The sequence below is a fragment of the Lepisma saccharinum genome, chromosome 25, assembly GCF_977018435.1.
Source record: "Lepisma saccharinum chromosome 25, izLepSacc3.1, whole genome shotgun sequence".
Classification (NCBI taxonomy): domain Eukaryota; kingdom Metazoa; phylum Arthropoda; class Insecta; order Zygentoma; family Lepismatidae; genus Lepisma; species Lepisma saccharinum.
In genome coordinates, this window is record NC_139253.1 from 6,863,058 (window position 1) to 6,889,883 (window position 26,826).

General features: G+C 38.9%; 1 protein-coding gene across 7 annotated transcripts in view; it reads right to left on the reverse strand.

Annotated features, from left to right (window-relative positions):
- The window catches only part of LOC145978691 (uncharacterized), a 450,589-nt gene that overhangs the window by 2,448 nt on the left and 421,315 nt on the right, over positions 1-26,826 (reverse strand). For 6 of the 7 annotated variants that reach the window (XM_083111475.1, XM_083111479.1, XM_083111477.1 and 3 more), the window contains 9 exons: positions 26,231-26,421; positions 23,953-24,539; positions 21,367-22,386; positions 17,987-18,138; positions 16,528-16,653; positions 12,804-13,845; positions 8,368-8,513; positions 5,504-5,610; positions 278-1,754 (listed from right to left, as the gene is read on the reverse strand). In XM_083111475.1, coding sequence (XP_082967601.1) covers positions 278-1,754; positions 5,504-5,610; positions 8,368-8,513; positions 12,804-13,845; positions 16,528-16,653; positions 17,987-18,138; positions 21,367-22,386; positions 23,953-24,539; positions 26,231-26,421 — 4,848 coding nt within the window. The remainder of the gene's footprint in view (positions 1-277; positions 1,755-5,503; positions 5,611-8,367; positions 8,514-12,803; positions 13,846-16,527; positions 16,654-17,986; positions 18,139-21,366; positions 22,387-23,952; positions 24,540-26,230; positions 26,422-26,826) is intronic. The other variant, XM_083111481.1, reaches the window with a different exon arrangement.

Sequence of the window (26,826 nt, forward strand, 5' to 3'; positions counted from 1 at the left end):
CAGTAAACCATTACTTCACACTTATCGTCTTAGTTACCAAGTGATTACACATCTCCTAACTAACTTTTCCTATTAACTCTGATACTGTAGAAAGTGTAAATTTTTGGGAGGTTTTTGTAAACATAACACTGCCAGCATGCGGCTTCAAAAGATTTTGAAGATTTAATCAAAACAGAACTGCAGCAAGAAGCAAAAAAGTTTCTGGAAAAGTCTTCATAATAAACTACAAAATTACATACCACTTATGCCATTAGATTAACATGTCTTTTACTCTTACCTTCCTTAGACTTCCTTTGCCTCCGAAGTCCCTAATAGCAGACATCAGTTGATCCCTTGGGTTCTGCGACCTTGCAGTCTGGATTGGCTGCTTCTTCAGTGTGACTTTACGAACTGTTGGAGGGGGTGGAGGTGGCTGCGGAACAGCTGCAGGCATTGCTGGTGCCGCAGGTGCCACAGATGTAGTTTCTGCAGCACTGTTGATGACCATGGTGTTCATTGGTGGCGGTACCGGTGCAGCTGGCATGGATATTTCAACAGGTTTCGTGAATGTATCTGTCGTCGTGGAACGGAAACCTTTCACGACAGGCACACTGGCAACTTTCGGTTGCACTGGCACACTGGCAACTTTCGGTTGCACCGGCTTCTCCGCATAACCATTTATCCTCACGGTTGTTGAAACTGGACGGTTTTTCGGTTCCTGGGCCTCTGTGGTTCCATTGAGACCGATCACTGACGTGTATCGCTTCGGCTGTTGCGGCTGGGTCTGCGGTAATGGTTTTTGAGAAAATCTGTTTGGCACTGATTCGTAACTGTTCAATGTGAAAAAGGCACCTGTTGGTTTACTACTACTAACGATAATCTCACTAACGGGCCTTGCTTTCGGAGCGGTCTTTGGTCGCATTTTTACAACTTCATCAACAGTATCTCTCGTGCTGGTAGGCTTGTTTTCAATATGCACATCTTTACTGCTGAATATGTATGTTCTCGAGTTGTTTTGAGCCTGCGTACCAACTGTAATGCTCGATTGCTTTTGTCCGTCTGAAGATTTTTCCATGAATTTTTTAGCCAAAGTGCCAACGCCGATCATTGTATCATTTGTTGCACCCGTGCTCGCAAGAGGCGTTACGTTCACAAGTTCTTGCTTTTGCTGATTTCTCATTGAAGTTATGACAGCAGCAATATCCGATTCGTCAGTTGCCGATGGTCTTCGAGCGTTAGCCACAAGTTCCTCACGAGTTATATGGGAAGTTTCCTTTTTAGCACCTTCACTCTTTTCTCTGTTCACCACTTGCACCACACTGCTAAGTTCACTGTGTAAGTCAGGTGGAAATCGCTGCCTGGTTTTGGCCTGCGATGAAGTATTCTGCGGCTGAATGCTTGTCTTTTTTGATTCGTTAACTTTTGTCACGACCGGAGCTCTTGACGGTTCCGTTTGAACAGACGAAGCCGATATTATCGATTGAGCATTACTGATTCGTGCACTTACTGGAATGTGAGCAACTGGTCCCTTAATGTTAATACCCTGACCTACCCCAATCCTATAGTCACTATCCAGTTTGATGCTAACTTCACTCTTTGGCCTTTCGTTCCATGTTCCGAAGTTGATGGAAGGAGGTCCACTGTACGTGTAGCGTGGGCTCGAAACATATCTGTCGAGAGTGGCTGAAGTATTCGATACACGAGTCTGTGGTTCAGGTTCGTTGCTTGTCTCATCACTTGATACCAAATGTTGGCATCTTGGTAATGTACTTGACCTGCAAGTAAGAATTACAGTCAAGTAAAAAAACTATATTGTACCAGTGTTCTTAAAAATACAAGTATTTTGTGGTATCAGTTTGTTATGAGCTAGAATTACATCAGAACAACATTCATTTCCTTGTTCATTCAATGTATAACAGCCATTTAAGATACCTTCCTGAAACCAAATGAAGGAAAATATTGCAAGCATCATTCCAAAAAATAAATTGAAGGAAAATTACAAACACTGTCACAAATTTTAACCTAGAGGACATACTGGAAACTTAGAAGGTAGCCATGAAAAGAAATGCCAGTATCAAATTGATGAAATTAATATTGTAATTGTATGGTGATAACTAGGGTGCGGATTTATAGGCACTTAAAAAAGGTGCTATAAACTAAAAAGGTATTAAAATAGGCACTTAAAATGCACCATATACAAAAAAGGACATTAAATAAGGCACTGAACATGAACTTATTTCAATTTTCTTTTTGCAGTTTACAGTTATACTGTGTATAGTATAACAGTTTACACATAAAAGCACGCTAACGATTCACAAACTTGATTGAAATTTACGTTTGCGAGGAATCGTCAGTTAAAGTGAGTCTCACAAAAATAACTTTTGCTAACGACTGTTGCGTGCATAAGTGATGAAAAAACAATTTGTGCCATTTTAGCAAAAAAAAAAATAATTTGAACGATGTTCCAATTAAAATTTCTCTGAAGAAATTAAATTATGTTACCATTGTACTAATTGTACACAAATGTTTCACAAACAATTGACTATAGTTTGAATCAAATCCTCAGATGCAGAAAAGCAAGGATAACACAACCTGGTTAATTTAAAGCACTTGTGCCTTGTAATCATGGTTCCGATACCTGCTGGAGGCACAGTGGTTCGGATCCCATTTATGTCCAGTCCCAATTAGCCTTTTGTGTATAAAGTGGATTTAAACAACAAATCAAACAGTTCATATCTTGGCACGAGTATATGACTTAGACCATTGGAGCATCCTCAAGGCTCAACCAAACATCTCTCCCGCTAATATATTCCACTTCAAGCGCTGCTTAGTGTAATTCTGTACATCCAACACAAGGCCACTAAACTAAGTTTTTCACATAATTTAGCATTATTGTATTCGGAAGTGTGATAATGTAAGATGACAGCTCGTCACAGCATGCATTTTTCACAATTTATCCTTGTTTCCAAATAAGGCAAGAGGTAGAAAAAACATTTTCAGAGGAGTCTGAAATTACCGACCTGCTGAGTTGGCAAGTCCACTTTATGCACAGAAAGGGTAATCGGGACTGGACCTACAGTTTAAAGTGGGATCTGATGAACTACGTGCCTCCACCGGGTATCAAACGAGTCAGAAATTATGTCAGCAGCTGACAGTTTTCAACAAGGCATTATGTAAAACAATATATGTGCATGTGGTATTTTCCATATATATTTGTAAATCAATTTAACAGTTAACCTATGTACTTCATACAAGCTTGACTCTATTAGTGGTGCCAACTTCAGTAACGTAGTGGTTAGTACAGCACAGCTATGATAGCAGGTAGTAGCAGATTGGGTGCTAAAACTGGGAAGGGGGCTGCAATGACAGTTTGCTTTTCTTGGTAGACAAAGCTTAGCATTAAGGGGCTAAAAGTGGGGACAACTGGTCCCCCTAGCCACCTATTCGCTGCCACTGATGTCTGGGATCCCGGGTTTGAAACTCAGCCTATGCATGGGTGATCTTTGCGAGTGTCCCTTCCTCAATTTCATCATCACTCATCCTCATCCTTGCGATTAGTCAAACGTAGAAGAAAGAAACGCTAAATAACAAAAATCAAATTTCCCCGTCAGTGGTAAAACAAGCTTCTGCAGCAATCCATTTCTAATTGATAAACCTTCTGGCCACCTTGTGCTTTGGCATTTTGAAACACATCCACAGATAACTACGTATTTCCTATCACACACACAATAAAGCAAATGAGTCCTGATTGACTCCTACAGGCTTTCAGGTGGGGTAAAAGGGAGGGGGTTGAAGTTTTGTCCAAGTATGAGTCACCAACAGGTTGTCCAGTTTGCTTACCCTGATAAAATGACATTTTGTATTTCTAAAGATCTAACATCCCTTGAGATCCTCAAATCTGGCGAATACTAGATTTTGGTCAGTTCAACATAAACACAGGCTTATCTTCTTCAATGTGGGGAAAGCCAAAGGTGCGTAAAAAATGCTGAAGTACGCAAAAATGGCAGAATAGGCATTTTTAGGCATGAATAAGCAAAATATGCACCAACCCTCAAAATAGGCATTTGTAGGCACTATAAAAATGCATTTTCGGACTATAAACACAATGAAACGAACTTTAAATATGAAAGCCTACATTTTACTACAAAGGAATAAAAACGACAAATAGGCAAAAATCTGCACCCTAGTCAAAACAAGCTCAATACTGCACTCGTCCCCACTGAATACTGACTAATCTTTGCATCACTTGATAGATTAATTGCAATCAAGTCTAACTTACTTTTCTAAATACAGTGATATACAAGTACATTCCTGAATATTCCATTTTCTGTACAATACACTTAGTTTCAGAGTTTTCATGGAACAAGTGTTAGCATAAGTTATTTTTTGGAACCACATTTCCTTCAAAACTAAAAATCAAGGTGTTTCACTTATTTTAACAATTTAAATGTTCAAATGTCAATATAAGGAGACAACAACTATATGGTATTTTGAAAGGTACGCAGATTTTTTTTTTACAAAATTTATACATTTCATAAACACAACGCATAACTTGAAGTATACCTGCAAGTATGACTAATTTATACACACTTCCATATATTGCATGCATATATGCTTCTAATGCAAGTTTTTTAAATATTTTTCTACACACCCAGGGGCATGTAGGGGATGGAATATCCCAGTTAGCAAAATCTACTGAAAGCATCCCCTCAGTTGTCATTGTCACTATGTTAAACATAGAAGCTAACAATTTCCAGTTGAAGACTACAGGTGTACAACAAAAGTTCATAATCACAGATTACAATAATTTTCATATAAGTCTAACAGTCTGGATCAATATTAAATTTGCTGAAGCTGATGAACCAATATAAATTATGTTATGTGACTTTGTACTTGCGTATTAGCATACCGGTTTATTTTATTCAAATAAAAGAATAAAGAAACTGCAAGTACATTTCATGCCCAGTGTATATATGTGTGTATATAAACCAATATACAGTTGTAAATCTACCTTGAAGAACATGAACAGTTCAATAATCTCCTTAATCAATGTAGCCAAGTTACAGCCTTACAAAAAGGAACTGCATATTTGAACAATTACTTTATGAAACCAAAGTACATAAATTATACTCTATGTCCGTAACAAAATGGCAGAATTTTTGCACTAAGTTGGAGGCTATTTATAGAAATATGATATTGGTAAGATTATTGGCATTTTTACTGATACACTGATATGCCTTCATTGGTCAGGTACAGTGATATCCATGAGTATTATCATGCAAATTGTCTCAGACTATTTTCATTAATTTTTCTCTTTCATCCTGTGTGTTTTTAAGGGATGGATTTTTATGTATGTTGGTGCAGAAGTTGTCAACAGCTTGTTTTGAGTTTTTTTTTTTTTAATTCTTGAAGCTCTTATTGGGTCAAATAAAGTGCACGGACATGGTGATGGACAATTTGCACAGTAACATTCATCGATCCCACTGTACTGTCCCTAAAAAATAAATATATGAAACATACGTACCTAAATGAAGGAGTCTGTTCTATGGTGCGTTTGGTTGTTGGTCTTTCTTTTGGTGCAGAAGTTCCAAGTGACTGGTTGATCATCTGTGGTAGAATGTCTTTCAATACCTGAAAATAAAGCAATATAATATTATCATACTAACATTTCATTACAAGATGATATACAAGGGTCGTTCAAGGTTGACTGGGATTTTGGTACGTAAAAAATCTATGAATAGCCGGATCATGATGAAACGTGCGGGTGACGTAATGTATTCCTTCGCGAGTAACTAGCGCCCGGCATGACGTATTTCGCGCATGCGCAGCAGTTGCAGCGAACATGGCGGCAAGCAGTGTGTCTGTGGAGCAGCGGTGTGTAATCAAATTTCTCGTGAAGGAGAAAGTGAAACCAGCTGAGATTTTCAGACGATTGCAAGCACAGTATGGTGAACAAACGATGTCGCGGACAAGAGTGTACGAATGGTGTGAGCAGTTTCGCGAAGAACGGGAGCTGGTGACAAATGAAGCGCATGGACACATTCGCCCGACTGCAGTCACACCAGTGAATATCGCACGTGTTGAGCAAATGATTCTTGAGAACCGACGAGTAACAGTGCGGGATATTGCTGCCGAGGTGAATATCAGTGTCGGGAGTGTTGAGACAATCATTCACGACCACTTACACTTCCGCAAAATCTCTGCAAGGTGGGTTCCCCGCCAGCTGACATTCGATCAGAAGTGGACACGCAGGATGGTCTGTGAACAGCTTCTGAATCGGTTTCGAGCAGAAGATGATGAATTGTTGCAATCCATCATCACGTGTGATGAAACATGGTTGCACAATTCAACCCCAGAGACCAAAAGATGCAGCATGGAGTGGTGGCATAAAGGTTCCCCGCCCCCCAAGAAAAGCAAAACGCAGCCGTCCGCTGGAAAGATCATGGCAAGTGTCTTCTGGGACATGAAGGGCGTTATCCATGTGGATTTTCTGGACAAAGGGAGCACGATTAATGCCCAGTATTACTCCACATTGTTGAGCGGTGCTGTACGAAAGTCCATTTGCAAGAAAAGACCTGGGATGTTGTCCGGAAATGTCATTCTTCTCCATGACAATGCCCACCCTCACACGGCCAATGTGACAACAACAACTCTGGCCGACATGCACTGGGAAGTTCTGCCCCATCCCCCCTACAGTCCGGATTTAGCCCCCAGTGATTATCATTTGTTTGCACCCCTTAAAGACCATCTGCGAGGGAAGAAATTCACGACAGACGAAACACTGCGGAGCGATGTCCTCCAGTGGCTACGACAACAACCAAGTTCTTTCTACGCCAAAGGAATTTGGGAGCTGCCAGAACAATGGCAACGGTGCCTCGGCGCACGGAGAATACTTTGAAAAACTGACAGTTTGGTGTTTCTTCTGCTACCTATTTCCTCTGCAGAAATAAAAGTCCCGGTCAACCTTGAACGACCCTTGTACATTAGCTTGCAAAATAGTAGGTACTTAAATTTGTGCTAGTTTTCAGACTCAAGAAAGGCAATGTGTAGAAACATGGGCATAACTTGGGGGGTGGGGTGGGGGGGGCAGAGTCGAAAACTTTTTCATCCCTTAAAATAGTGTCCAGAATTACTTGCTAAATAACTGTTACATTTGCGAAATCATAAATATTATTATTTATTACGAGTACTTGCTCCTCAGGTCTTAGGATGTAACTGCCAAGTTACGCCTATGTGTGGAAACAGAGGAAGTTTTTTTTTTTTTTTTTTAGCACACATTTAACACAATGAATCCAATGTTTTTGCATACTTGAAATGTATGGTTACTATTTTTTTTTGCCCAGACTTGACATAATTTTCTACCGTTATTAGTGGCGGTGTCATATTTCCTTCACAATCAATCAACGGATGTATTTTGGTTAATAGAGGATTTCTTCAATACTGTATGACAACCTAACCTGATAGTGATGTACGAACAGGATTGAATGCTCAACGTTGGAACCACTCGCACTGTGAAACTTTCAGAGTATATTCAAGTGTTTAATGACATGAACATATGTACATAAAAAAATACTTTCGTGCGAAGAGTGTACGAGTACAGCAGAGGCAATTTGCAACTACCGTGAAATATGCCATTATAAAATCTGACTAAGATCTGTCACGAGATTGAAGTGTATCTTTGAAAGACCTACAATAACCTACTGCATGTGAAAACAAGAGCTCATTCCGTAACATTATATGTAGGCCTTGTGGAGGTTTTTATGTCCATTTTACGCTCATACAAGCTAAATGTTACTGGATGTATTGTGGGGATCCAAACCACTATGTGCCTCCCCTGGGTGTTGAACCCAAGGGGGATTGTTACCACTCCGCCATTGAAGAGCCCTGTTACATTAGGTGCCTTAAACACTCACTTTGTTGCACGACAAGAAACCACAGGATTGCTGGCCAATTCAAATAATGCTGGTAAACACATCCAAGTCAAGAGGGAGCCTATTCTACTACAAGAGTCCAGAGGCATGACCAAGGGGTAGGGGTGGGGGTGGGGGTGGGGGGGGTGGCAGGGTCCAGTATTCCTAAAAAGGGAATGTCAAAGGCAGAAAAAGATGGCAAAATGAGGTTGACTACTAAAAAAGTATGCATACCCCCTCCCCCCTTCCCAAAATCATGGGCACACCACTGCAAAAGATGGTATATAAAAAAAGTCAATTTGAAGAGGACTTTCAGTAATATCTTGAGAAGAAATATTTCAAGGTTCAAGCTATCAAGCCAAATGTGCATTTTGTATAGACGAATTTGTATTTGACAACCAATGCTTGTTGTATAAATGCAATTATACTTTGGGTGGGGAGAGGGGGGGGGGGCAGGACTTGTTGAGTCAATGCCTACCTGTAGTGATTCGAGAGGTACTCCAACCTGTCCCTGTAGAACGCTTTGATTTTGCAGCAACTGCTCGTGCCACTGAAGCAGCTGCTTCTGTAACTTTACATATTCCTCCTGAAGTCTTGCTTGTTCTTCATTGGCGCCTTCATTTCCTTCAACAGAAAAAAAAAAAACATTACCAGAGTGATACTTGGGAATTTCAAAATTGCAATAGTGCAGCACGTCATCTTAAATATAGTGTATTTCTTTGAATTCAAATAATATAATGGAAAGAGGTACAGTTTCCTTCACGAAGTGCAACAAACTGATCAAGGGCTGAATGAAGGTAAGGTTCTGCTGGACATTCGACCTGTGCGGCCAAGCAATTTTCAAAAATTAATCTTCTTTCATGAACTGCTATGATATTCCAAATTCTGAAATCCTTCTAGAACATTCATGTGACTTGCTTTTGCTGTTGGCTAGATATCCGTGATAGAAAATAGGCTTATGCAACTACAAAACTATTACAAATATCTAGACAAAAAACTAGAAGATTCACATGAATGCTCAAGAAGGTTTTCTAAGCAGACAAATTTTTCAGAATTTGAAATATCATCAGTTTTTCAAAAGGGGAGAATTTCGAAAACCCCTTTGCTGGCACCGAAGGTCCAATAGAGTCCCAGAGAGGTTTTCATTCTTCTCAAGGTCTAAATACACACGATGTTATTTTTAATAGCAATTATCTAGTTTAACAACCACATGAGGCAGCTTATTCCTTGTGCAAGCACATTTCAACAGAATTGAAATAAGTGTGCCACTTACATGAAACTGTACTCTATACCCATAAAACAATTTTCGTTGCAAAGAATTAGCATGCAGTGTCTTTTGGGTAATATTTTCTAACACACTTAATATATATAATTCAGTTATACGTATTTTTAACTGGGGGCTTCTAGTTATTTTATCAATATCATAAAATATGGAAACATGGACTGCAGCAAAAAATGGACTGATTACAGTACCACAATTGAAATAAATTTTATATTGATGGCAAGTGCAGTGAGGAAAAATTGCCGTTATCACTATCATTAAAACATATACTGAAATTCCTACAAATTCCATTCCTCTTTAGTAGACAAGCCAGATAATGGTAAAAACCAAAAAGCAGTATGCAATGCAAGGTCTTTTTTTAAATACCAGGGCATATGTTGTAAAATTATCAACATGTTTTGCAGTACGTTTCTAACAATAGCAATATTCTAGTGACCAAATTAGTATCAAAGTTTGCATTGCTTCTTAAAAAACGATTGTATGAACTCTGTTCTGCAAACAAAACTTTTCATATTGTATCATTCTGAGCAGATCCCTCGAAATCTTCACTAGTCAGAATACATAATAAATACACATACATAAAAGTGCATCTGTAGTTTTGCATACAGTATGTCCCAAAATAATGTTTACATGTTTTGAATTTTAACAACATATTAAAGATGACTGGACTTTTTGCATTTGAAACTCCAATGTCTAAGTTGAACATGTTTGAAAGCATATAGGCCTTCTTTTGTTTCTAGTCCCATCACAGTCTGCCAAGTGGTAGGGTGAATCGGGTCACTTTTGAAATTCTCTCTCCCAACTCAAAACCAAACGAACTGAAGGAAATGTTTCGATTTGGCAGTGGAGTTTGGAACTTGTAGTGTCTGTTGAACCTAGAAGTTACCAAGAAGTATTGAATTTGGAGCTGCCAAAAACTGCAAATAATACTCATGTTGCATTAAGTAGACTAGGAAAAGCATGTCTTAAAAATGGCTCCTTGTATTTATTTGCATTGTACTGTACTATAAGAGATATTTTAAGACCACCATTTGTACATAACATGGTATTTAGTTGGTGTAGAAGAGTATTAGATTCACCACCATCTTTGTCATTGATACAGTGTATCCAACTGATGAATAGAAAAGTGTTGCACTTTTGGGTGAATTGGGTCATGAAAATCGGGTGAATAGGGTGATATGCCCATTTGCCCTGAAAGAGGCTTCTAAATTAATTTGTCTCCTACAGATGGGAAAATATACAAGGAAATCATCAACTTCGTGGAATTAGGAAGACATGCAGAAAGCGATTAAGGCATTTAGGGAAGGTAGGAACCAACGACATGCCGCAGAACTCTTCGGTGTTCCTTATTTCTATCTCCAAAGAAGAATACAGAGTGGACAGGAAAAATTCCTGAGAAAACAAGAGAGTAAGCTACTTTAAACGTGGAGCAGAAGGATGAGCTCGTATCGCAGTTACTCAAATTATGTTTGTGTGGTTTTTCAGTCAACCCCAGTCATGTGAGAAATGTTGCGTTCAAATTTGTTGGGTCTCTTGCACACTCTCATCATCATTATGTTCAGTCGCAAAACGTCAGGGATGAAGGAAACAATACTGTTTATGGGTCCTGTTATGTGAAGTACTAATACAACCACCCTATTTCTGTGAAATTCTTTGATTGGGTACAGTGGCAAGAAAATCTAAAGGTGGAATGGAAATGTGTGACTGCACAAGGGAGAATCAAGTTTATTTGTGGAAAATGTGGGAGCAAAAGATAAGGTCCTACAATCTGAACATAAGGTTTGTAATGGAAATTAAAGACTAGAGTGCGCGTCAAATCTCCTGCATATGGCCTTGAACTGCTGAACAGCACCAGCGAATCGCAGACGTGCGGCGTTGCCTAGTTCAGAACCTGTTTCACCTCGCTACTAAATCGTGTACCTGGCGCTCGGATATAAATATATTATTTCAAGTGTCAGTAGTTCAACAGATGGAAAGATAATGAATTTGCGAGTATGTACGAAAAACAAGCGTGATTGTAGCTTATACCGTTCCCTCTGTAGAAGCAATGTCATTATAAACGTATTTGCATTGTATCGTTTTTGTTCTCCCTTCGTTCCTGTTGCATTCCGAAACTTTCCGATTAGCGAAGGGAACAGGGCAGGTTCGTTCCCAGTGATGGTAGAAGGAGAAATTGACGAAGAGGATACCGTCACTATTCGTTTTTCCCACGTTTTTAGTGTGTGTGTGTGTGTGTGTGTGTGTGTGTGTGCAGCATGTCGTTGAGTAAACCAAGTGGTAGTGATAGCGAGAGAAGAGAGAACAATACAGTGTTGTACGAAGCCAGGCACGACGGGTGATTTTTCAGGTGTACAATTTTTTAAAAAAAAAATGTTCGAGTGAAGAAGAGAGCAGTAAAATTGACTTTAAGAAGTGCCAGGCTCTAACAGCTCAAGCGTGTGGTGTGAATCAAGCTACCGTTTCTCGGATATGTTCGGGGGCAAGACAATGTGGATCGGGGCCTGCTCCAATGTTTCAATCACCTAGAAAGCACATTAACGTACCAAAAAAGAACGACAAACTTAGATAACTTTGAAAAAGACTTAGTTCGTAGAACCGTCTTTGAAATTTACGATTGTGGCGAATTTTCTACTGCCAAAAGGATAACGTACTCTTTACGGGGCAAAATATCTTACAAAGGCTGTACAACTTCCACTTTGAGAATATTGAAACAATTATGCAGTCCCTCTGGCACAATCAGGTATGTTCTATTCTTCCATTAAGTTTATTATATGTTATATTATCTAATGTTCCGTGCTCTCCGTGACAAGGCGTTTCGCTCAACCACGCTGTCTCTTTTCCGTGTGAGATTTCGACATGGCACCGCTGCAGTGCGCTGCTATTGGCTATCGCCATATGCAGGAGAGTTGACGCGCACTATAATAATACATATTTCAATGTTAGGTAACTGACCTGATTCACCCAAACTCTTAGGGGCAAATAGGGACATGCAGAGTTGAAGTTTAAAAGCTTCGGGCAAATAAAATAAGAGAAGTTAACAAATATCAATCACTGGAAATTATAATTAAAGGATTGCTTTATTACCATATTCCCGATAATTTTAAATTTGAATTAAACTATAGGAAATATTTACGTTGATTTTTAACCTGATTCACCCTAAGTTACCCTAGTCATTAGTGTACACAAAATGGCAGGGGCGAGAATTTTTTTTTCGAGAAAAGTAAGAAGAGTCTAATATCCACCCAAATCTCCTGATTTAAGTTAAATTACTATCTGTGGGGACCTGTGAATGCCGTGTACACAACAAAGCCAAGACACTTAGTGACGTGGGGCATGCAATTGGGACAACCTATGCTTCCCTTCCCACAGAAACTGTATCTGCTCTTTAACAATCTGTTCAGATTGCGCATAATGTATTGTGGCCAATGGTGGTCATTTTGAATATCTGTAACTAAGGTATGACACCAAAAAAAAGTTCGTGCTTGCTGTTATTGACATTCAAGAGCGTAAACACTATTATGGAATACACTATATTTTTTAGTTGGTACACATACACCAGTTTAGCTTATATTTATGAAATTCAAGATGCATCACTTAAATGCAATAAATAAATAAATCTGACTTAAACTTACCTATGCTAATATTTGCCTCGCTATTTGTCTTTCTAAGCTTCTCTGCATGACCATTCATCCTTTCAAAGCTTCTTTCGTTCCTCCTCTCATCTTCTGCACGATCGTCGTGCATACCCCCTGCCAAATTATGTAAAGAGACAGTCCGGGCCACGTTGAACTGACTTTTCTGGCTTGGTAGTGTGTGGACGTGGGCCATGCCTGAATCATCTTGGCTGTCGCTACGTGTTAGAGATGAAACCGAGGGTGTTCTTTTAACAATCCAAGGGCGTTCACTGAAAGAGCTCACTCTGCCTAAAGTTGACGAACCTCGCTTGACAATTGTTGGTCCCCTCTCGGAAGGCTTCTTAAAATCCGTATCGTCGTCTCGCCGTTCATTTCCAGAGCTTTTGTAGCTGAAGGACTCTGATTTCGAAAGCCTTGTTTCTCCATTGTCTATGCTATCGTTTCTCTTGTATGTGGTCAGCGTAAAGTTCTGGAGGTGTCCTTCACTCTGTCGAACTGTCGTGAAAGTAGTCGATTGTTGACTATGAACAGGAGCAAGCTCATCTTCGGCATAGGATCTCAACTGGGTGTGGAGAACGTCTCTTCTGCTAATATCTGTGGAGCTTTGTACGCTGTTTCGAGATGAAGACGAACACGAACTGACCCTTTGCAACTCTTGCTTCTCCATTTCTTGCTGGTACGTGCTCACCGAGGATGCCCTGGAGCTCTTGCCGTGAGAGGACTCCTGATCCGAGCTCTCGTACGACAACCTTCTAGCCACCGGCTCCTTAAACTGAGGTGGTGCCTCGATCGCAATTGGCATGTCTTGCAATACATCCTCCTCCTCGCATCCACCACGCTCGTTGCTTGGCTGACTGTCCTGGAAAGGGGTTGGCGGTGCTGGAAGTTGGTATTCCCACTCAATCTCTGCATCTCTGTTCGCTACTTCGTCTCCCGCTTCCAAAGACGGTGGTGGCGATGGGAGAGATGGAGGAGCAATTTCACTTTCAAGTTCATGGAAAGTGTTCTGGATAGTGGCTTCTATTTCACGTTTTGCAGCCTGCAAAGAAGAAAGTTCAAGAATTTACATCTAGAAATTTCCTGAAATAATACACTAAACCAACAAAACCCTTTTTGGTGTAACATCCCTTTGATGGAAAATGTCCAGCAAGACTGGGTTTTGATGTACCGAGTCACATATTAACTCGGTACAGTTTCTTTCCAGTAGTTCTGCTAAAGTTCAAGCTAAAGCAGTAAAAAACTCTGGTAAAACAACTGAAAACCTGCCTTAAAATTAACATTTTTGTCTTTGAACAATTTTTAAAACAAAGGTTAAAAATGGTAACTGTATATATAAAAAAAGTAAACTGCTCCCCTGTGCTTTGCAGCATGCCATGAAGGCGTATAGGGGGTGTGGGGTTAGGGCCCCACACTTTCTTGATCTCAGCCGAGCTGGGGGTTATGTGATCAGCACCATGCGCCTAGCCACCTTTACCTCCCAGAGTTTCCTCCAGGTACCCACTTTATACGATGCTGGAGCTGCTTGAACAGGTTCAAAAAGTCCCGGTTCTCCCCTGCCGGGGATCGAACCCGGGTCTCTCGCATGGTAGTGAGACACATAGTTACATGGTAACTATGAAATATTTAATTGTGTATTCTTCCTCCCCCAGAACACAGTTACGTAATATACACCTTTGCAATTCTAGCACCTCAAATAAATTCCTGCATACGCCAGGGCCTGTGACCACTAACCCAAACAAAAGAGTTACCACTCAGCTACACAAAATATATTTCCTTTGTTATATGCATCATACATGAAAATTAGATAAATTTTTGAGCCATATTAATACATATTTAGAAACAATTTTAACTACCTTTGGAATTACACTTCTGCTTAGCCGAATAGTAAGCACTTATCTTTGGAGTAAGTTGCTCCAAGTTCAATTCCTGGTGGGAGATCCAAAATTTCAGAGTTGACCGGGCATCCTGAGGAAAATTACCAAGCTACGTGCAAGCAATACCTGGAGTCTGGTCAGTAAACAGGAGCAATGGGACTATGTGTTGACCATGCATTACCCTGGCAAGCCCTGGCTCATTGGTACTATGTTAAAACGCAGGAGCTGTCCATCTGCTATCAAAACCTTTAACATACGAGGGGGGGTTTTGATAAGTTTCCGGCCTGACAGGGAAAGTATTGGAATAGATGAAAATCCTTTTAGTATGTTGTGAGTCAATGTTTCAGAAAATGTTATGCAAAATTTCAGACAGATACTGTTAGTAATACTTTTGCGTTTCACATTTGAAGTGATCAAGGCAACGCAAATTGGAGAAGAGAGCTGCTATCAAGTACCTCTTCTCTAAGAGCATGGGAGCCAAGGAAATATGATGAATTGACACAAACAATGCCCAATGACTGTCCTCCTTACAGCACAGTGAAATTGTGGGGGCGAATTTCAGGAGGGGAGAACAAGCACAGAAGATTAGGAAAAGCCAGGAAGACTCAGAACAGTAGGGATTGAGGAAATTGCTGATAGTGTGCAAGACCTGATCCTTGCAGACATGACGATTGGTCTGCAATGTATAGCAGACACCCTAGGCATCGGTTTAGAGCGAGAGCATTACTTGTGCATGAAGAATTGGGAGATGAAAAACTTTCTTCCGAGTGGGTGCCCAAACTCTTCACAGCTGATCACAAGCAGAAAAGAAGGGACAGTGCTAAGGCACTGTTGGACCATTTTTCAAGCAGTGCAGCCAGTGTTATTGAACAAATAGTGGCAGTGGATGAAACTCCATTGCATGTGTACGAGACTAAATATCAATCCATGAAGCAGTGCCGAAGTGGATCACCATGGCCCAAAAAATGTTGCAGACAGAAATCTGCAGGAAAAGTAATGGGTGTGATATTTTGCGATTGTGAGGGGATAATATTCAGGGAATTCCTGGGAAATTGCACCACCTTGAATGCTGAAAGTTATGTGATCCTGTTGAATAAATTGCAGCCAGCTTTGAAGAAAAAGAGGCGGGGGAAACTGTCAAAAGACATCCTCTTCCTCCAAGACAATGCTCCTTGTCGCAAGGCAGGCAGCACAGTGCAGAAACTTCGTGATTTAAAGCATGAACTCATTGAACATCCCCCTTATTACCCTGATCTGGCCCCCTCAGATATTTTATTTTCCTCAAACTAAAAATTCACCTCGAAGGTACTGAATTCAGTGACATCATTTCATCAGTAGAGGCATGGTTTGCAGACCATGCTATAACCTATTACTATGGGTTAGAATTGCTGCAGGAAAGTTGTGCCAAGTGTGTCAACTTGAAAGGGAACCATGTTGAATAAAATGACATTCATTTGCCACTGACACCATTATTTCTTTCCGAAGCTGGAAACTTATCAAAAAACCCTCATATATCTCTCCCGTAACAGTTCTCACTTCAAGGACTGGAGAGAGATTTAAAACCATTACAAGAAAAACCATCTTTAATTCTTGGGTTTTCCCTGCACTGCAATAAATATTAATAATATGTATTTTGTTAAATATCAGTTTAACATAAGATTCTGATACCAAAATGCCAGTTTCAGTCAATATTCATACATTGAAACTAGATTTTGACACATTCCTCACTAAATGAATCAACACAAGTAATCAAATATATCTCTTACATGGTACTAAACTGGCTAGTAAATAAAACTATATTTTTCAGTTTTTAATTTCATCTTGTACTGTTTTCTAATTGTACACACCTCTTGGCTTAATTTGGCTTCCAACATAACCCTCTCAGTTTTCTTTGCTCTTGGTGGAGCCTGCTGAGTGTCCGATGGTACTTCACTATTTGCATTCTCATTACGGGTTGATAAATTCTCTTGTTCCTGGTCAAAGAGAAATACACAAAAGTAAGTGAAAACTTCTGAAGTTCATGCAAATTGTGTTAAAATTAAATTTATAAAAAAAAGTTTTACACAATTAACTAACTTTTACTCACATTTAATTTACATTGATGGCAAATGTAACATTTCAAATACATAAAACACATTTGTATGTAAAAGGAAAAGACAGCACAACTTAACAAAACAATAAACAATGTTAATAATTCACGGACTGCAACACATGTCAAATCATTTTATCAGTTCATGTCAATAGTGATTTAATAAGGACCATACCCATTTTCAGAAATATAAACATATTTCCTCAGGTCAAAAAAATTCACTTTTACAGATATTGTAAACATGGTTTTAATATTGTACAGGTGGTGTACCGTCTTTCCACATTGCAAATATTTTTTTCCCCGATCAATTTCGATGGACCAGTGCCTTTATTAATGATCTTGGATAGTGATGATAGTCCATCACTTTTTTTTTCTTTTTTTCCCTGGATGACAGTAGTTCCGGCACTGCCAGCCGGGTGAAGCAGGAATACCGCCACCTGGGAAAACAAAGTAGGGAGACATTACCATATCTGCCCAACAATTTTTGCAGCTTTATTGGCTTCCTGGTTCACATTGTGTTCTTTGCACATAGATATGTCAGATTACTGATAGTGCATAAAAGATGCTAGTTTAATAAATTTTAGGGATGGGACCAATTAATTGGTACTCTATTGGTATTGGCTGATATAGGCATATCGGTGTAGCAGTAAAATTACCGATCCAATATATCGATAAATATCTGATAATTTAGTGCAAAATTTTGCCATTTTGTTATAATTTTTATGGATAATCTCCATGCCCTACTTTCCAAAGAAGTAAATGTCTAAATATGCAACTTCTCTTTCACTGCAGTCACCTCGAAATACACATTTATTAAGGAGGTCAATGAACCTTTCAGGTTCTTCAAGGACCATTTGGAATTTTATATCAGATCGGTAGAATATCTGTTACCGGTATCGATAAATTTTATATCTGTACTTTTATCGGTATCTGCCAAAATTTCATATCGGCCCATCCCCAATAAATTTAATGTTACTATATTATTACTGTACTATGCAGTATATTAACCTGTGATTGCTTGTGCTGCGAGATCAAATGTAGCAAATCTGAATTTCCCATTATATCTGGATTGTTACTGAAGATTTGATATGCCAGCAATACCTCCTACCTTGCCTCTATGCGTCACCTGTAATCAAAACAAACCAACCGCTCAACATGATCCACCACACAGGCAGCTTATTCTAATCCAGTCACAACAATAATCCTACAATTCTTACCTCACTTTCTATAGTTACTTCGGTTTGTTGTATTATTTCTTCATCATCTAGAGCTGCATCTAGTTCTGCCGTTGCGCACTGAAATGCTCTTTCTATTTCGTCTGCATCATCGCCACACCCAAACAAAGGGTTTTCTTTCACACTACCATCTTCTGCAAAAGAGTACATGGAAATTAAGATACATGAGCATCACATGTGTCGGTGGATCATATGTTTTCCCTTACATGTTACAGATTCTGTATAAAAGGACTCTGAATAATTTCATATTCTTTTAACTTAAAATCTTTGAAGTAAATGAATAAGTAATACTAAACAAAGTAAAAATCCACAAAAAATTTAGTATAGAATTACCACTATGTAATTTACAAATGCGATATTTGCTACAAGAAGTGCTTACCCACTATTTTGAAAAAAAAAAAAAAAAATGCAAAAACTACAAGAAATGATGCAAGCAAAAACTTTTAATATTTCTACGAAATAGTTTCCTGTTAAGGTAGAGACGAAAGCAGTTTAATCATTTACAGGCAGGTTTTGATTGAGCAGGCACATGATTTTTTCCACATGCACACACACCCACACATACTATATGCATGTATGAAGTGTCAAACAACTTTTTTCACCAAGAGAAAGAAATCAATCTTTTCCTTTTACCTAACTCTCGCATAAAAAATACAGACTTAGCAAATTACCACTTGATTAAATTGCAATGGAAACTAATTTTTGCTACAGACCCTGTATGTACCCAACTGAGATTTACTAGACCGACATATATATATATCATGATAAAACAGGTTTAAATAAATTCTGAACCTTTGTAGACAATTATACTAAGAGGTTTCCTTGCAATCATTATTTCCACCAGGTTTATAATTATATTGTGTTTTTTGAATATTTTTAAAATATGTGTTATATTGCTATTGTGAGTAATTCGCACATTCATAATGAGTTTATAATTATTTGAATGCAAAAAATACTATCAGAGCCAGCCCTAAAGAGTGACACAGTTGGTCTAGGGCACATGCTTCTCAAGGAATAACACATAGGGTAAGTTATTAAAAATATATAGAGCTGTTTTAACAGTAAAAAATATCTCAAGTTACTGAAATCATACTATAAGCAAGGTTTTTCAGCATTCTACTATGAGTTTTACCTAGGAAAACATCTACCAACATGACCCTGAGGATCAAAAACTACTGGGTCCTCCATCCAGAATTCTGCTTTCAAATTTGCCCCGTGTACAATCATAACTACAAAATGACCACAAAATACAGATAACTGATAACAAGATTTCAAATTATCCAATATCTGTTTCAGATGCAACGGATAGTCTGGATATCCAGATACAGTGTTCGGATTTGTAGCAAAATCCCTGCAGTGAAATACAAAGATGCTAAAATTTTATCCAGATTTGGCCATCCCTAATCATAACATCAACCAATGGCTTCCATTATCCTCTTGTAAGGGATGCTAGGACATACAAATGACACCTGTAGACATCCCCTCCCACCAGAATATATGGAGTCTGTCAGTAATCCTAACCCATGCTACTCACCATTATTTCTGAGGTTTTACCTACAGTCACTAACTACCACCACTTGTTACATCTATTCTAACTCTTGTGTGTCAAAGGCCTGTCATCATTTGCAATCTTAATTTGTTTCCAACTTGAAAATGTAGCCAGGCTCTAGATAAAAGTTATTTCATTTTGTCTATCATGTACACAGCGGAACCTCAATTGTATGTTTTTCATGGGACCAAGACAAGAAAACTTAAAATGTGGGAAAATGCAAAATTTGGGGTTCCGCTGCGTACAATTTACAAGATCTTTATATTTACAAGGCATATTTTGAATTCAAAAGTATCTGCATAAACAGAAACTTACTATATTTCACGTACATGTGTGCTTTCAAGTATTTTCACGTGTCTACACAGAATTCATTAGATTTTTGTAATTTTTTAAAACTTTCCTGGCTCTTTAGGCTAATCGTGATGAAGATGAATGATGACTGGAAGAAGCTGTTAAAGGAAAACCCATGCCCAGGCAAGGTGTTGAATCTGGAACCTTGGATCAACAAGGCAGCAGAAACAATCAGTAACAAAGTTGCAAGGAAAAGACAGTAAAATTCACAAGAGACAAGAGTATGCAAGCAATCACAAGTAGACTTACACAGGGTGTCTAACAAAACAACAAATCAAAGACTTAATTTTTTCATGACCGTTTTTAGTTTTCTTAACCTTTATTTACTAGACTCCTACGTAGGTTAAAGTTGGAAATTAAGAAAATAAATATTTAATGGAAACCCCTACCAAAAGGCTGGTTAATACGAAAACTGAAGCTGTACTTTAACAAGAGAATTAATAACAACCTGCGGTGTAGCAGCCTTTGAGGGCCAGTGCCTACCTACCGACTGCGGTTACAACCAGTTACAGGGTGACGTGTGGTCAGCGCAATGAATCCTTAGTAGTCGTCATACGTTTTCTATGACTAGGTTACGCTACTCATTCGTAGCTCCCAATTTCCTCACGGTGGTGGCTGGCCACCAGTTCAACACACTGGGTGAAATCTCATGAGAAAAGGTATGCTTACTCCAGGAGACTCGAACTTGCCTACATCCCATAGCCAGAGACCAAAGCCAAACACCTTAGACTGCACCGGTATGATATGGGACACTAACAAGAGAATTAGACTTGCTTGGTGTATTAATGCATGTAATAATTATATTCCCTTCCCTGGGGTGCATTTTACAGACTAGCGAGGCTCTGTCATATAATTTTCTGTGGGGATTTGTGTTGTTGTTCCATTTGTTTGTGATTGATCCTTAATCCACCTCGTCTAGCCACCATGCATCCTCATCTTCGCAATTGGGACTCCCAGATGGCACAGTGGTAGTGTCGTCTCCTTGTAATCAAGGGGTCCTGGGTTCGTTGCCCAGTGGAGGCACATGGAACAGTGGTTCGGATCCCACATTAAACTGTAGGTCCTGTCCCGATTAGCCTTACTGTGCATAAAGTGAACTTAAAAACAACAATTCAATCATCTTTGCAATTAGTTAAAAGGGACAGAAAAGCTAAGAAAAATAAGGGACAGAAAAGCTAAGAAAAATAAACAAAATCAATCATTGTTATAGCAAAAATTCTTTACCACAAGTATAATTTCTTGACTATTTCTTCACTCGTAAGACACCCTGGTAGCCACTATAAAATGCCACAAGGCAGTTTCGTGAGCAATAAGACAATCTCTGCCCAAGCATACTTTCAGCCAACCATTCTCACACGCATTCACATCCCCAAAATCATGCATCATTAGCATATAGACAAGAAAAGTAGAAGAAATGCAAGAAATTTAAAATAAAAGACATAGGAAAGAAAACTGCATGCACCTGAGCTTGAATTCAGAAACCACTCTGGCTTAGTGTCAGGCTGTTCCCCTCCTTCAAGAAGCAAAGACTCCATGTTGCTCCACCGATTCATGTTTGAGCTGCCGAGGAACTGAACATCAGCATTCCGCAGACTGCCTGTACTTGGGTTCTTGGCCATGCCTCCGGTAGTTGGGGTATTGAAGCTCCCACGTACGCCAGTGCGATGAAAACTTTGTCCTGTTAAGCTAACAGAAGAGTATTTAAAGCTTGACGTGCCGTTTCCACTAACAGAGTCAACCTCCAGTTCCGAATCGTATACGGAATTACTGTCAGAGCATGCATCATGGTCTGTGTACGTGCTATTTGAATCGTTGTTCTCTATTGTGCTCCAGTTAACATCTGCAAGCTGTGGTCTTGCTTTGAAAGCAAAATTCGAACCCGGAGCCGAAGGAGCTTGCCTTTTCTTGGGTTTCGATGCAGTCACGGGTGGACTATTTTCACTTCCCGAGTGAAACACGTCTTCTCTGGTGTCGAACATGGCAAGATGATCTTCGCCTATATCCAAGTCGCTGTCGAACTCAAAGTCATTCACTTCCGGAGCAGACACTGGATGAGCCAGTTTAGACTTAGAGTGCATGGACAACAACGAGATTCCCGATCCAAATATACCTTTCGCACTGCTTATGCTAGATTTATTGAACTCTGGATATGAGTCTTCATCATCTGATGGCACGCTTTTCTTCTCGCTTTTCGGAACACTGGCTTCATGATTTAATTTTCCACTTTGAGAATTAGAATTTCTACTGGGTGTTACTTTAGAATTAGACAAGTGAGATGGAGAGCTGATATTAGAAGAAGCGTCATTAGAACGTGGAGATTTTCTAGGTTTCGGAACAGGTGCCTGAGAAACTACAGGTTGTTTGGGAGTGTTACTAGAAGAGCCCCGATTAGAAGTGCCAACACCAGGAGGAGGTGAATCTGCAACTACTGAAGATGGGTTAGTTTGTCGCCTTGGAACAGGTTTTGGTTTACTGGAAATATCTGTACATGAGAGAGAGAAAGTTTTAGAGAGTTTCCAAGAAAAATCATGCATTTGGAAAGAAAAAAACAATACTTTATGGTACTAAATATAAATTATGTGATAATATGTATCTAAAATTAACTACTGCTTAACACCACACAACTGTTAAAATATTAAAGGCTTTTAACTTTCACAGTGAAACGTATGAAGTTTCCTTTACAAGAATCATTTTTAAGGAGTTAAATTGCGTCAAATCGTGCAAATTATGTGCAAGTACACAATAACTAAACTTCAAACTGACACCACAGTACAGTTGTACATCATTATGAAATATTTATTCTAAATCAATACTGCCATGTATGTATTTCTAGAGTTTAGATTAAGTGCCCTTTTAAGTGTCTAAATGATACATCATACTTAGTGAGTTATTTTAATATAGCATTCAGTAGCAATCTAAGTAATTCAGTTAATTTAAAATCTACTAGAATTTAATATATCACAACTGTGAAAAATTTAAAAAAAAATCTGTTCATTTTACGTGAATACAACTTATCAGTGCTGGACTTATTTCCTTGTATTATTTTTATTTATTTGAAATCATGGAAGACAACTAACAGGGGAAAGAATATGTAGACACCACAAGAAATAAAAAAATCTGAAGGAAATAGTAAAAACATAAGAAAACTCTTTGAAGTATTATATGTATAAAAACTGATCAATTCCTATTTCACATTAGGTGCAGTACTATTCTTTTGGGGTTAGCACGACCCTAATTGAAATGCTTCCAAATTCAGTTTAATGAGCAAGCACACACAGTGTCACATGTGTCCTGTATATACATGATCAAGTATTCACAAGATTCCTAAGACTATATGTTTTAAATAAGAACTGTAAATCAACTTCGCAAAGCACAGAAGTTCAAGAGATATATTATTCGCCCACTACATAAAATAAGGATTAAAATTTACTTGAGTAAATGATTGATGCTTGCAAGTATACATAGTAAACAAGCACCGAGTCATGGCTTTTCCATCCTTAAGAAGCATTTTTACTGGCATTTCTGTCAATACTTTAGTCTCTCCCCTCTCTAGATTTATATCTTGAACAACAAATTATTCTATCTTTCACTCCATTGTCTAGCTAAAAATACAAAATAATATCTTCAATTTATTTTGATCTGGGTTGTATTGTTATATTTCTTTTGCAATTTCTTTAGAGCATTCCAACATGGCACCTGTGTTTCTTAAACCAATTTAAGTATATACATAATTTTAAAAAGTAAAAATTAAATCGTTTTATCACATAAATTACCTCCAATATATGTTGGTGTCTCTACACACACATATCCATGCACATTGTACATAAAATGATAATTTCTATGTGCCATTGTGAAATAATTTTAGTAACACACACAATTTTTTTTAACACAAAAGTAATAAAATATGAAGATTAAAAACACACACAAAGACTAGTTAACGAACAAAACTACTGAGGTCTGCCCTCCAAAACCTTGCCTAGCTCTTGTAGGAAATTGTGAAACTTTTCAGCAGACCCTGCAAACGACGGAGGGATGCAACGGGGCTTACCTGTGATCGGGGGCTGGCCTACGGAACTACTGTGACTGGGGTTGTTGGTAATGTTAGGAGTTTCAAGGTGTTCCGAGCTACAACTACTCTCTTCAACCTGCTCCGAATCAACAGATTGAGAACTTTCTAAGTTTTCAGCTTCTTCCGATAGCGTCTCAGTATCCTCTTTGATTGCAGAGTGGTTGCTTGAGTGCTCATCGATATTCTGTGGCGAATCGTTTGAAGCTTTTTCGCTCTTTGCATCAGGTGAATTCCCAACGTGGTTCACGCTTTCAATTAACATTGTCTTTGGCTTCTTTTCTTCGATGACCGAAACTGTGATAATTTTACTGGTAACTTCAGAAGACATTTCCTCTTGCGATTTGGACACCTCCTGGATCTTTGGTACTGGAGGAGGCGGAGCTTTCTTCCTCTTCTGAATGGATGACAAGGACGTTGTCGAAATGCTGTGAACGCTTGTGAGGTTGGTGGTGCCATTCTGAGGCCCATTGCCGACAGCCGTGAGGTTCGATAGTGACCGCGAGAAATGATTATGCTGGTCCTTCTTGTCTGGCGACTTCTTGTTTCTAGGTAGTGTGTCCGGTGGGCTGCGGAAAAGAAAGACTCCATTAGTTGTATGTATATATACATATAATTATCTATCATACCATATACATAGTGTGACTACACATATTTCCTAACTTTTACCCAAAAAATTCACATGTATAAAATGCACAGTTGACACAGTACAGATTTCCTAAAGAAAAAGAAGGTAGATACATAGCACACCAAGTCTAAAAGTTTGACTGGAACTTTGACCAAAGGCAGTGAAGCCATTTTCGAAATTTCCTCTCCTTTCGAAAAACTGCCAAGATAATCCAGATTGTGAAAAATTTCATCTGGACAGAATTTCTTCCATTGTATTCACATAAATCTTCATGTAGTTTGCTTTACAATAGCCTAAATACTCGCAATAGCTTTGTGCCTTATGCAGGCGCGAAACTATTACAAATATCTATAACAAGAAATTCTAAGCAGATGTAATTTTTCAGAATTTGGAAAATCCTAGGTTTTTCAAAAAGAGGTAATTTTATGAACTGCTTCACTTGTCATTGGCCAAAGGGTCCAGCTGAGCCTTAAGAAAAGCCATAGCGTATTTTCCTTCCCATTACATACTCTTCATATAAAAATTCTAGATGCAAATATGGGTCATATTCACTTAAAAAGAAAAATGTTAACTCATCTTATGATTATATCCCTTCCTTAAGAAATTTTATCAAATTTTTTCATGCCTGTAAACAAAATTAATACAAGGGCTGATCAACAAAGAATGAGACTAATTCCTTTTTGCACAGCATCCTGTATCATTACATGTTTGCAATGTGCATGTTGGACAAGAGCGGGGTTTCATACATAAAACCCAGTCCCAGAGATGGCAGCACCATCAGATTCTTTCTTTGGCAGCAACGCTCCTTGTTCTACGCCCTGAGTGCATTTCGCATAGCACAGTATGCAGCAATCAAATTCTGTTGTCGTTTAAAGCTGTGATGGTGAAAAGGTGATGCTTTTCTAGAATCAGTTATCACCAGGGAATGAGTCGTGGGCACACAACTATAACCCAGAAGGAAAACAAGTCACACAGTATGAAAATGGCCAGGGCCTCCAACACCAAAAAAAGGCGAAAGTTGTTCCATCTGCAGGTAAGGTTATGATGTAACTGCACACTACCACTACAGCACAATGCTACAAGTCAATGTTGGTGCAAAGAAACCAGCACAACCTCGTCTGAATGGGTGGTGACTTCATCATGGCAAATGCATGACCTATGGCAAATCACGTCATAGCATACATATTTGGCAAAATTCAACATCACCTGTGTACCACATCCACCTTATATCCCAGTGTAGGCTCCTGTGATTGTTTTCTGTTCCCTGCACTCAAGTCAAACTTATGGGGCAATCGTTTTATGCAGACTATCAAGCAGTGCTTAAGAAATGTGAGTCGATTCTCAAGGATCTCGCAAAAAATGGCTTACATCAAGTGTTTGCGGACTGGCAGAAACATTGTTAAGTGTGTTCAAGTCGAAGGGGGGGGTTACTTTGAAAGAGATCATGTAACCCTTCCACCAGAGTAATAAACATCTGTACAAAAAATCAGTCTCATTCTTTGTTGATCAGCCCTCGTACAAAATCTTATTCATTTCTGGTGCCAATAAACCCCACATAAGTCCTGAAATTCAAGGATTTCCCAGGCACTATACTTCCACTCCATCAAAATGTCAATGTTTTCCTAGACTCACCTCTCTAGAGAAGAGACGCCGTTACTCTCTGGACTCTCGCTCAGGACCGAAGCCTCGTGGTACCCGCTGCTGTCTGAACTGTTCCTGGAATGGGAAATCAATGTGTGCCTGTCTTGGTTGGGAACGGTAAGCTCTGTGTGGGTTGTTGGTGGAGGCACCATCTTCTCTTCTGATGAACTAGTTGATACGACCTGCAATGTAAAATTAATGATTAAGTACCTCCCCATTAGCATAGTGTTCAATGCTGGAATCGTGTAATTAAGTAGTTCTGGGTGTCTCTCCTGGCAAATTTTATCTGTAATTTTTCTAGGGTGTGTAAAGGTGAATTTAGTGTCAAAATGACCACAAACTGGGCCTTTCTGAAGATTTTAAGGAAAGCATTGTGCAAAATTAGGGGTGTATAGTTAAATTGCCAATTCCCAGTAGGCATGAAGCAATTCAAAATTCACTTTAAACTGTGGGTTCAGTATCGATTAACCTAACAATATTTTCAAAAGCATTTCTGTTACTGATGTTTAATTTTGAAATATTCGTGACACAAAGACAACTGAAGCATTAATTTCAGATGCCAAATTGCAATGACAAAAATAAAATAA